The 13,047-nt window shown below is 33.2% G+C and overlaps 1 protein-coding gene across 3 annotated transcripts in view; it reads right to left on the bottom strand.

Moving 5' to 3' along the window:
- Positions 1-3,612: 3,612 nt before the first annotated feature.
- LOC150101351 (methionine synthase-like) overlaps positions 3,613-13,047 on the bottom strand; it is an 815,136-nt gene continuing 805,701 nt past the window's right edge. For all 3 annotated transcript variants that reach the window (XM_090400909.1, XM_090400910.1, XM_090400911.1), the window contains one exon: positions 3,613-4,251. In XM_090400909.1, the coding sequence (XP_090257035.1) occupies positions 4,235-4,251 (17 nt within the window). In that variant the 3' untranslated portion in view covers positions 3,613-4,234. The remainder of the gene's footprint in view (positions 4,252-13,047) is intronic.

Raw genomic sequence — 13,047 nt, 5'->3', positions numbered from 1 at the left:
GAGCTTACCATGGTGTCCAATGTAACTTTGAAAATCCCTTGAAAATATTACTTAGTTTTTATGTTGGCAGGAATGGAAGAAAACTAAACTGGGAATTTTCTCCTTGATTCTAAAGATAGTTTTGAGCTACTTCAGGCCTCTAAGTGGTGGTATTAATTACAAAAAGAGATGAAATCTACACATGCATCTACAACCATATATACTTGCATGATCCCCATTTCATGCTATGTTTGACAATATAAGTATTCTCTGATCAGTATATCTGTTTTGCAAGTGGAAATATCCAAGTTTCTTGGAGAAAAACTTTGCTCTGTATAATGGAAGGATTTCAATCCTGTGAAAGGCATTGTTATTAAACACTATGGGGATAATTCAAATTTTTTTGAATCATTGTTATTTATTAAAAATCAAATATTACTAATAAATAAAGTAATGCAATACAAAAATATGTATATTTCTTGCCTAGTATAATTTACAAAACATTTATCAAGTAGAATAAATAATAAATAAATTTGAATTATCCCCATAGTGTTTAATAACACTATGGGGATTAATCAATGATAGCCTTGGGCCAGCTAATGCCTTTTTGTTCCCGTATAGGGAGTAGGAGAGGCCATTTTAGCCCTATCTAACTTTGGACTCTGAGTGAGAAGCTCAATCTCCACTCGTAGCCAATCAGAGATAGCTGGCCCAAGGCTATCACTAATTAATCAGTACGCAGTGAAGAAGGCGACTAGTAAGTGCCGCCATCTCATAGTCCCTAATCATAACAATATTTTTAATGTCTGAAAATAGTGTGGGTTTGACAGCAGATTTTCTTGAGTTTATGGGACGAAAAACCCGAGTTTCCAGAAGAAAAAAACCCGCTTGCCCATGCCAGAGATCAACTAACTCGTGAACAGTCGAAAAAAGCTTAGTAAATGTTCCTCCAGTCAACAACTAGATTTGAACCCCAAGTATTTCTTTGTGCAGTCAAGTGCCATAGAGCGCAAAAATGGCTACACAGGCTATTTAAATTTATTTTTAACATTTAAAACTGATCAGAAATGGATGATGTGGAAGGAATACCATATGCATAAGGGTGAAGTCCGTTATGAAAATTATAAGCAGCAGTCTAGAAGAGTCACAAATCTTGTATGGAAAGCTAAGTCTGAGCATGAAAAGAAACTGCCTCTGCATGCTAAAGACAATCCACAAGAATTTTATTGATATGCTGTAAGTAAAAAAAAAGAATGAATATGAAAGAATAACTCTTGAATGCAGATGGTGGTGAGGATGACAGATGCAGAAGAGGTTGTTCAACTAATGAGTGCCAATTTTGCTAAAAGCTATCAACCCGTTGTATGTAACATTCAGTTCACTGCTACCTCTTCACTAGATGAAGAAACTCAGGTATATGAAGAGTAGGTGTTAAAGCTGTTGCACAAACTGAATAAGAATTTAGCAATAGAACTGATGGGATAGCAGCAAGGATACTAAAATAGTGTTCATCTGAACTAGCTATTCCTTTGACAAGGCTATATAATTTGAGTCTCAAAACAGGTAAGATTCTGCAGGAGTAGAATGAATGTATGGTAATCCCATTGCACAAGGGTGGTGAAAAGACATGAATCCAACTATCAACCAATCAGTATCTCAAGAGTGGTGGTGAAGATTTTGAAATATTGGTCGGGACTCACATTCAGAAATGGGTTGACAGTGAATCATCTCTACTTTGCAATGAACAGCATGGGTTTACTAAGGAAGGCCATGTTTTAGCAACTTGCTCACATTCTATAATAATTTTACCATTGAACTAGACAAGGGCAATGGATACACCATGATACTTTTGGATTTTGATAAGGCTTTTGCCAGAATACAGCATAGAGGAGTTGCATAAATTGGAGAATATGGGTTTGGATTATAGAATATTAGCATGGATAAGAGGATTCCTGACTGACAGATATTCAAAAAGTGGTATATGGGGATGTGAGTCTGCAAGATTTAAGGTAAGCAGTGAAGAAGCCGATCAGGGCTAGGGATTTTGGAGTGTTAATAGATAGGAAGTTGAAGTTCAGGGACCATGTAGCAAAGGTTGCAAATACAACTCAAAAGATAATTGCAATGCTGAAACAAACATTTCACATGTAAAGATATGGATGTCATTTTCCTCTTTACAAGGCCTTGATAAGACCTCACTTGGACTATTGTGCACAGGTCTGGTCTCCTAGTTGCCGTTGTAGTTCTGATATAGTGGAGAGAGTGCAGAGGAAAGTGTTAAAAATGATATCAGGATTGTGGAATACTGATTATAAAGACAGACTGAAAATTTGTAGACTGCAGACTCTAGCAAACAGGAGAAAGAGGGGTGATATGATTGAGACGTACAAACTTCTTAAAGATTCATACAGAATTTCAGTAGATGGAATTTTTAATTTTATGGAGGATGGAGAAAGGAGAAGAGAGCATCTTTGGAAACTGAGAATGAATGCTACTAAGAAGGAGATGAGGGGCTAGATTTTTCTCTCATAGGGTAGTGCGTGATTGGAATGGATTGCCATTGGATGTGGTATATGCAAGCAGTGTGAATGAATTCAAAAATAAGTATGATAGCTGGTGTGTGTAGTAAGTGGCCTCCCTCAATGAGTCTGCCTCCCTGGAGGTCTCTCTTAATAATAATAATAATAATAATAATAATAATAATTTTAATACTTTAATAATTAATATTTGATTTTTAATATTTAATTTAATAAGGCAGTTTCAAACAGTGCAAATTTTACTATAATGCAGTTTGTTAATAGAGTAATATGCATAATCAGTACATTTATTGTAATTTTGTTAGAAAGGCAATTATACTGACTACATTTTATGTAAAAGATTAAGTGAAATACTTATTCACTGTATTGAGGCAGAATGCATTCTAAATGTTAAAATAAATTCTTGAATGTTCTGTGTTTCTTAGCATTACAAAAACATTCTCGAATGTTCTGCATTTCTGAGCATTTGAGAAAGTTGTAGAACATTCTCTTCATTTATTGCACTGAAATATCTAGCTATGGTATGGTACTGTAGCAGTATAATGCTTGCTATAGAACTATCTAATGATGTTTATTTTTTTTGCAACAAGAATAAGTCTGTTTAGGACACATTACTAAAACTTGTTAATGCTCTGCTTAATACAGCTTCAGTTAGTAATTAATATTTTCAGACCATTCATTAACCACAGTGTTTGAGGTATTGCTGTGTGTATATAAATAAATAAACTTTATTTACCAATTAATTATTATTTATAATGCAATCCTTCTATTAAATCTTCTACTACCTATTCAAGAAGATATCAACAGATTTCTACTTTCCCTTTAATGTCTTTTGATCATGTAATATGGTTTGGCAACTTTTCATGAGCAGGAATGATATAAAAAAAAATTGAAAATACCTCATATTGCTTTCAAAAGAATGTGTAAAATTCTGATTTTTAAAAAAATTAATATATTTTATTGTTATTACTGTCAAATTATAAAAAATTAACACTGATGTTAAATTTGACATTTATTTAACAATATTTTAACACTTTTACAAGATTTTAATATTTAACAATAATTTAAATAATATTAAATTGTAAATATTTGCAATTTAAAAACAGTGGAATGTGACTGCATCCTAAGCTATATGACTCTGATCTGTACAGTTATTCACCAGGCAATCCAATTAAATTCTCATATATCTGGTATGACATAATACATAATTATCCTTCTATAACAGAGATGAGACAGGCATTTTCTATCCAAATAATCAAAACTAAATCTTCAATATGCATTCTGCTAAGTATTATAGTAAACAGATTACATACTGCAGTTCATAATTTATTTGCTGTAATGTCACCACCTGCAAACAACTGGTCTGGTTATTCAAATAACTGACCAAACTGTCCTGTTTAATTTCCTTTATATAAATAAGATAAATATATTATTTGTCTATGAACTTAAAAAAAAAAAAAAAAGAAAAAAGGCAACTTCTCTCTGCACAACAGCAAAGAGTATTGTAGTGCTTCAGCAGTTGCAGAATAATTCAGAGAAATGTTAATTTAGGCTAATCAATGAAATTAATTCACATCTGAATTTCTGAAACTTCCTATTATTACTCCCTTCTGAGACTCCTTAAGAATATGTTGTCAAAATGACCTTATTCAGAAGAATCATATGCAAGTACAGGTGATAACCACTTTTCAACTTCAGCAATAAGCATTCCTTTCCTCTTAGCATAGTCCAAAACCTGAAATGTTAAAGTTAAAACTGAGATTAAGCATTTTAAATAATATCCCATTTCAAGAAAGCAATAAAAAATATATTTGGCTTTTATCATAAAAAAAAGATTTCTTATCCTGTGAAGCTTATTATATTAGATATGTAATAATCAAGGCAGAGACTAAACAACTGAGATAGTGCTAAATTATAACATGTTATGTTAAGCAATAATGATCAGAGAAGGGAGGAGCAGGTATAGTATTCAACATAAACTTCTTTGAATGGCAGGCAATTTCAAGTATATGATGATGTGGGCAAAAGAGAAAACTAGACAATGAGTAGACAACCTGTAGTCTCAGAGAAGGTTCAAGTAAGGAAGAAGCAAAGGAAATTTAGAGAGTGCAGCTGATATAAAGAACAAGCTGGTTCTTGCTGGAGATCTAAACAGTAAGTACAAAATAATCACCAGACCTACAGAAACGTTTTGGGAAATTTTGAAGAAAAAAGAACAAGCTAATAATAATGGTAAATGCCTGATGAACTTCTGTTCAAGACAGACTAGTCATTACAAACACTGTGTTTCAATATAAACATGCAAAAATTCACACTTACAGAATGTGTAAGAAATAAGAAAAGTCTTATCTTACTATTATTATTATTATTCCTGACAGCTCCAAGGAGTCCGAAGACTCATCGCGGGAGGATACATACAACTGTCTCAACCACTACATCGAACTTCTACTACGAATCATCTCCATCAACGCCATCTATTGCCCACCACAACTAGTATTTTTTTTTTGTCTGTAAATTGCGTGTATTCTGAAGGGCCGATTTGTGTGTATGCAGGATGAAAAACCCTGCTACCTCCGTATGAGATTGGCTAACTCACTTTCGACTGAAATCGTCCAGATAAAGATTCCTCCCATCGCGATGAGAATCGAACTTAAGCCTAGTCCAATCGAAGGGTGCAATGTACCGTTGTTCTTCCAATTGCACTATGGAGGCGACTATTTCATTGTTGATCGCAATAACTTTACACAAATTCAAGATAAATGAAAATATAGGGAATTTGAAAGAGGATGTGATCACCATTTACTTTTGATCTGAATAAAAATAAGTATCACATTAAAAAGAAAACTATATATGATAGTTTTAAAAAAGAATCAAAATCAAAGCTTTCAGAAGTAAATCTGTAGACTCAAATATACAAATATTATTGCAGAAAAAATGAAATAATTTGATAAATTAAGTGGATATTAAATCCAACATCATTTCAAAGCCAAATACTGAAACTATAAAAGTTTTTTGCAAAAACTAACCAGAGAGCTTGTAGGAATACACTCACTGCCATACTACAAGTTGCCCTAGTCGAACCTTATAGGAGCAACGAACGCTCAAGGCGCTCGTATATTCGTCTCCTATTAGTTCATTTGGATAAGGTTTCACTAGTCTGACAGTTGTTTCAAACTCATTGGTTTTCATCAGAGATTAGGCAGAAACCTAAAAGAGCAAAAACTCTCAGTACTAAGGAACTTGAAGCGTCGGAGAGGTGTATTTAAGGTAAGTGAACTCTCAGTTGGTGTGTAAAGTATTTACTAAAATAAAGAGCCAAAAGTCTTCGCTTCGGCAATGAAAAATTATATAAATTAAGTGGATATTAAATCCAACATCATTTCAAAGCCGAATACTCAAAATGATGTTGGATTTAATATCCACTTAACTTATATAATTTTGCATCGCCCAAGTGAAGCCGTTTGGCTCTTATTTTAGGAAATAATTTGGTCTTTTTAAATCTTGGAAACTCAGAGGCAAAATACAAGTATTTTATCTTCACAAAATACTTATAGAAATAAGGACATCAAAAATGCTTGGAGATAAAACAGTTATTTCAAGAATGGTTCATCATTGTTCTGCTATGATATAAACAGTTGTAAGCATTAACATCAGTAACATAGATTGATTTAAATAATTAAATTCCACTTTTTACATTATCCACCAGGGCTATAACAACACCACATTGTGTATTTAATCTTGTTAGATTCCACATTACATCAGATGGCTTCAGACTCATTGCTACATGAAATATTCTTACTAGTATTGCAATCATAGGACTCAACTTTAACTGGATTCAAGACATTTGATATCATTAGCAGCATGTCCCTCCCTTCCTCTCTTATCCTGTCTATCTTTCCTAAAAATGCTATACTCTTTGCACTCGATACCAGTTAGTACATCTGCTTCTGATAACCAGGTGTCACTAATGCCTACAATATGAAGTCCCAATATATTAACCAAGGCAACAAACTCTACTCCTTTGTTTCTGATACACTTAGCATCCGTGTACAGACATAATGAATGCTCTTTTGCATACAATTGTCTGCATGACACTGTTCTTATCTAGTTCTTTACTTATGCAGACATCATTACATATTCTTGCTCAGTCCGAACTAGACAAACACAGAATCATTCTCTCTTCATAATCACAATAATTACCATTCTCATCATTAACACAGTTATTGTTACTCAGATTCACATGATTCTTCCAATCAGAATTCCATTTCCCTGACTCTCTGTGTTAAGTCTTATATCAATTAATAATTTTTCAAGATTCCTGATGCCAAATGCATTCAAGTGTAGGCCATACCTCTTAAACAAATCCAATCTTCCCTCAAACTCACTCCACACATCCAAAAACTTGCATCCATTGCTTCTACACAGCCTAAGCATCGAATCATTTGCCATCATAGCCATTCTTCTTAATTCATTTTTATAATATTGAGGTAACATACTTACTATTTTTACTTCCTCACTCTTCACTCTCGCCTCTTCCAACAACCCTTTCATATCCTCTGTTTCACTGAACTTATCACTAGTTAAATCATTAGTGCCTACTACAATACAATTATGATCTCATTTACTTTTCTTTTTCTGTTTTTATTTCTATGCCCTCTAAACTTCAACTCCCGTCCACCATCACACCCAAGTCCCTGTTCTCATCAGTTTCCTGTAGTTCATTTCCTTGAATACAGTTCCACTGTATTCATGGAAATGAATACAGCTTTCCAAAGTGCATCACTTGGACACTTTAAACTGGCAGTCATTTACCTTTGCTCATACTGTTTAAGCACTTGCTAGTCTGTTTAAGTCTTCCTGCAAGATCTCTGGTCACCTTCATTTACTACTGCTCTTCCTTTAATATCATCAGCAAATAAATGAATATTTCCTGCCAAATCATTTCCTATATCATTGATATACAAATCAAACAACAGACGACCAAGTACTGAACCCTAAAGTACACCACTTGCCTTTACTTGAACTCAACTCCTCCAAAAACCACTCTTTGATATCTGCTATCAGCCACTCTCTAATCCAAATCACCAGATTCATATCCATCCCCACTTGTTCCATTCCTCTTATCCAACTCCATTGTCACTTAATTATAAAAAGTAAGCAAATTACTTATCTGTCACAAAACCATGTTGGTCCTTATACAGTATCACATTCCAATCCGTCCAGTCCTCAATTCTCAAGACTTATCTGTCACAAAACCATGTTGGTCCTTATACAGTATCACATTCCAATCCGTCCAGTCCTCAATTCTCCTTTCACCAATTTCTACAATACCTTAACCACTACTCTTGGAATGCTGAATGGCCTATAGTAAGCTACTTCTAAGATATCAAGAAATTATATTCATGGTTTACTCCTTTACCCAATAAGCAAGCAAAGTTTGTGCATTGAGTATCTTCACAACTGGGCAAATTGATAGAGGCTAATGATTTCACATCGGTTGCCTTAGTATCCCATAATGCATAGCACACATTCTTTTGGGTGTATAGTGCTATGTATTATAGGGAGGGCCATAGCCGGCGCTAGGGTCTTTGCCGCTCGCATGCAATGTCCATCTAAGCGCCCCCTGTAACGATCCGGGCATGTGTGGTTCTTTTACGATAATAAAAATTTAAATTATTTGAAATTTCTTAAATAAATTTTGACAGAACAACCACACGTTGGTTCGCTAAATGTAACGAACCGAGGGTGTTGACTAGGCAGGATAATCATTAAAAACCCGAATATTCAAAAAATTCTCAAAAGTTAAAGCAAATTTTGATAAAGCCACTTTATTTTAATCGGTGAATATAATGATACAGGGATTATAGCCTTCTCACCGACCTGAATTGCTAACAAAATTAAAATGAATTTTAATTAAAGTTAAAATTTATTTGAACTAAAGTTTAAAAAATTCTTGCATTTTGCAAGTTACTAAATTCTTAGTAACTTGTAAAAATATTTTAATAATTTTTATAAGTGGAACTCTCTTTTAGGAAAATAAAAGAAACTAAAGATAGATGAGAAAATATGAAAAGAATTCAGAAATAATTAGAACATTTAATATAAGTATTCAAAAAATAACATCTTTACAGAATAACAGAAAATAAATTAAATTACATAAATATACTTTAAAGTTTTTTAAATTAAAATTTTAGGATTTTTGATTTCATATTCATAAAATTAGAAATAATGGTCTTAACGTCTAATTCCCCACATATATCATTTTCAATAGCTATTAACACCAAACTAACAAGCCTTTTTTGTGACATACTTGTTCTTAAGTAGGTTTTAAATTAAAACCTACTTTTAATCAATTTCAATTTGGAAAAGGAACGTTCACTGCTCGCTACACTAACAGGTAAGGTTAATAGTATTCTTAAAGCAATTGAAAAGTTAGGGAAAGATAAATTATTGGACTCAATAAAATTAAGAATATCGAAAGGGTTTTGAATATTTTAATTATCCTTCCGAAAAATATCCTGGAAAGCACATAACTCGTCATATAGTTCTATTGCATTTACTTCTTTATTGTCGCCGTCCTTCAAGAGAATCTCTGAATCGTCACAAGTTTTTCGTAAATCATCGTTATTAATTTGTAGTAATCTATACAAGAAATTGAAATTATCATAATATGTTTTTAGGTTCAAAATTAACGAACACATTGCAACGTCTAGAAGTGTATAAAACACATTCCCTCTAAATTTATCTTCTAGCGATTGTGGTGTTTCATCATGATGCTCGTAGTCAAATTGTCGTGTCTTCTTTCGTCGTCGGACTTCCGTACCAGTTTTAAATTCTTGTTCTCTGTCCACCTCTTCACTCAGTTCTTTTGCCATTTTAGAACTTCTTTAAAATTTGTATCTGATCGATATTCTAGTAAGAATATTTTTAAGTTTTCGATAGATTCTAAAGCAAGCGTAATGTTCATATTTTTGTCTTGAAGCATTTTACTCACAGGGTTTATTCTGTTAAGTAAATCATGCCCAGTTATAAGAGAGCAAATAAATTTATAGTCCTTTATTTTAGCACATAATGTTTGTGCTTCATGCTGAGTTTCCTTATTAAAATTTTCATTATTTAAAATTTCAAAGAATGCATCGTAAATTTCTCGTAACTGATATCATAGAGGGCAGATTGCATTAATTTTACTTTCCCATCACGTACCTGATGGCTGTTTCAATGTTAATTTTTTTACAAACTTTAAAACGATTGCCCAACGTTTGTAAGAGAATGAAAAGAAATTGTATATTTCTTGAATAATTGCAAAGAAACTAATTGTATCTACATTCACTTTGGCTGCACGTTAATGATTAAATTTAGAGTATGAGCAGCACATGGCACGTAAAAAGCTCGAGGAGTTTTGTTTAAAAGCAAATTTTGGAGCCCATATTTTTTCCCTTTCATATTTTCCTCATGGTCATACCCTTGACTTCGCATGTCTTCAATGGGAATGTTCCATTTTTCCAGTTGTTCCATTATTGTTGCACATAAACCACGTCCTGTGGAATCTGATATATCTGCAAAACCTAAAAAGTTTTCCCTGATCTTGACAATTCCATTGTCACAGGAAACAAAGTGAATAATAATAGTCATTTGTTCTGTTTTACTTACATCAGGTGTGCAGTCAAAAATTATGGAATAATATTTAGATTTTCGAATTGATAATAAAATTGTATCCCTGATTGTGTTACTTAAAGTTTCCAATATTTCATTTTGAATGTCTTTACTCAAAGCGTGTACTCTATTGTTTCGTTGTAGGGTCCTTTCAACATGATTTTTCCATAATGGGATCAAACTTCGTAAACAGGTTGACTAATTTTAAAAAATTGCTGTTATTCCTTTCATATAATTTATCAGATGATCCGCGAAAGCTAAATTTTGGCTACCAAGGAATTTTATAATTTCAATCAAGCGTTCTGAAACACTCATCCAATGTTTCTTTTCCATTGAATCAAATAGTAGTTTTGTTTTTTAAATTTTTATCAACTTCCTTCCATTTTAAGAAATTTTTCATGTGAGTTAAACTAGTCTCATGTATATGCAAAGTTGTACTTACATTTTTCCAATCGTTATAACCTTCTACTTGATTCGGTAGGTGCAAAAGGTTTGCAACAAAAGCAAAAAAACAGAATTTAAAGTTTCGGAATAAATGAGCCATGTTCTTGGCACGAGGTCACCGTTTTCCATTTTTCTATTATAATACGTGTTGCCAAATTTACGACCATATGTATCTCTGGGATATATTATATTTTTCTTTTGAATAGGCCCCATTTCAATTAAAACAACTCTGAATTTTTCATCAATATTTCCCCATTCACCTGGATCTTCTAAATTTACAGACACTAACAATGTGTTAGTTTCATGGTCAACTACAACTAAGTCTTTTCCTAACTGTTTTTCACTTAAATCATGTGTTTTGTTATCTTGTTCAATAGTTGCAATAGTACTTTCATGCAAACTGGATGATGTGCACGGTTCTTCAACTCTGATTTCTGATGTATCGAGTTGGTTAAAATCTGCATCAGAATATTTTAATATTTTAACAAATTTATTAAGAGCTCCAGTTTGTTTCTTAACATCTGCTTCTTTCACAGCATGACGGTTACGATTTTGTGCACTGGATAACTTTTTTTTTTAATTTTTGATTCCATTTCTATTTTATACCCACAAGAAATTATTACACAACACGACACAGAGATGAAATAATAGTCTGCACTGTGCTACTGAGATGCATACCATATGACTGGTTAACTAGCAACAAATGTTTTGTACGAAAATTCGTTTCTGCACATAAAAACCATTCACCATTTCACTTTAGATAGACTGCAGTGGACACAACATTCTGCAGGCAAGCATTTAGCCTGCTCTCACTGCAAAATTGTAAACAGCCAGCTGATCAAAGAGGTGGCAATATACAATTTTTTAAAATTTTTATTCAGTGTATCCAACCTTATTTATTTTAATGTTGATCATTCTAAGAATTTTTTGTTTTCATGATAAAAATTTTGTTTCTTAAAAATGAATTTATGAATGGTGGCCTGGCGGCGGCATCCCCTTCGTAGCGGCACCTGCATGCCCGCTTCTGCTGGCCCTGGGGAGGGCCACTGAGTGATCTACAAGATCACTCTAGATTTCACTGAGTGACCCTAAAATCACCACTAAACTCATCACTCCTGACTCCAGGACAGGAGACCGAGTGGTGTCTCCACTCAGTGACAGGCAAAAACCAGCCACTGAGCACAACCTCTCCACTCTCTGCTAACATTAGAGGAAACCTGACCCAGAAGAGACACCAAGGTCGAAGTAATGCAGAAATCACATATTTCTTCATATACAGGTAGGTGAAAACATGTATCGACTTATTATTAAATTACTCTGGATCAGAGATAGATGTTGAAAGTTTTTTCACTCAGATATACTATAAATCAAAGATGCAAAAAAATTATATTTTTGAATTAATCCTTTATCCAAGTGTAAGCAAACAAAGTTTGTATGTGAAGTATCTTCATGACTGGGCTACTTAGTATCCCATAATGCAAAGCACACATCCATTCAGGTGTGTATAATGCAACTTATTATGGGAAGGGCTACTAACCAGACCGGTCTCAACCATTACTGAGGTATGTTAAAGTGTGGGGGGATACCTCTAAAAAACTTTGAGCAATCCCAAAGGATCACTACCAAACTCATCACTTTGAACCTGGATGACTCCAGGACAGGAAACACAGCAGTGATTCCATTATACAAGTTGTGAAAGGTGTATCACCCTGTTATTAAATTACTCTGGATTAGAGATGGACGTTGAGAGGTTTTTTACTTGGTTATACTCAGTGGTGAACCATGGAAATTTTAACAAAGAGTTTGCATTATAGAGCACAAAAAAAAAACCATATTTCACACAAAAAAGTTTATTAATACAGCTTGTGTACAAATGCCAATCAAAAAGTATGAGGGGACAATCAACCTGTAAAGGCTATCAATTTTAAAGAAATATTTCATGAAATATTTGCACACAATCATCTGTGTTAATTTATCTTACATAAGAAAAACATTTTTTAACTATCAAAATATAATAAGAATAAAATCTTTTATAATCGCACATATGAAATAGTCTGCATTTTTTATAAACAAAATAAATTTCTTTTGTTTGCAATAGAAATTTTTTATAAACAATCTATAAATAATAAATAAATATTATCTAAAGAAAATGCTGGCTTGGTAGGCTTAGCGTGTCTGCTCTTCAGCCAAGAGGCTGCAGGTTTGAATCCTACTATGGACATGGATTTTTGTGATTGTCCTATAAACTTTGTGTGGAAAGGGAATGCGAACCTCCACTTATTCTAGAAGAAGACATCATTCCCAAAACCAGGTGAGGTATGGCATCTACGGATGTCAAATGTGAATTTTTTTTTTTTTTTAGTGATAATCAATGATACCAATCAAGAGGAATTATTTTATAGTCCTATTTATTTATATGCGATTACCAGAAGTG

The sequence above is a fragment of the Typopeltis vanoorti genome, chromosome 11 (assembly GCF_054136105.1).
Source record: "Typopeltis vanoorti isolate ZY-2024b chromosome 11, IOZ_Tvanoo_1.0, whole genome shotgun sequence".
Lineage (NCBI taxonomy): Eukaryota > Metazoa > Arthropoda > Arachnida > Uropygi > Thelyphonidae > Typopeltis > Typopeltis vanoorti.
Note: the sequence above shows the minus strand (reverse complement) of the source record. Positions and strands in the feature narration are given on the sequence as shown.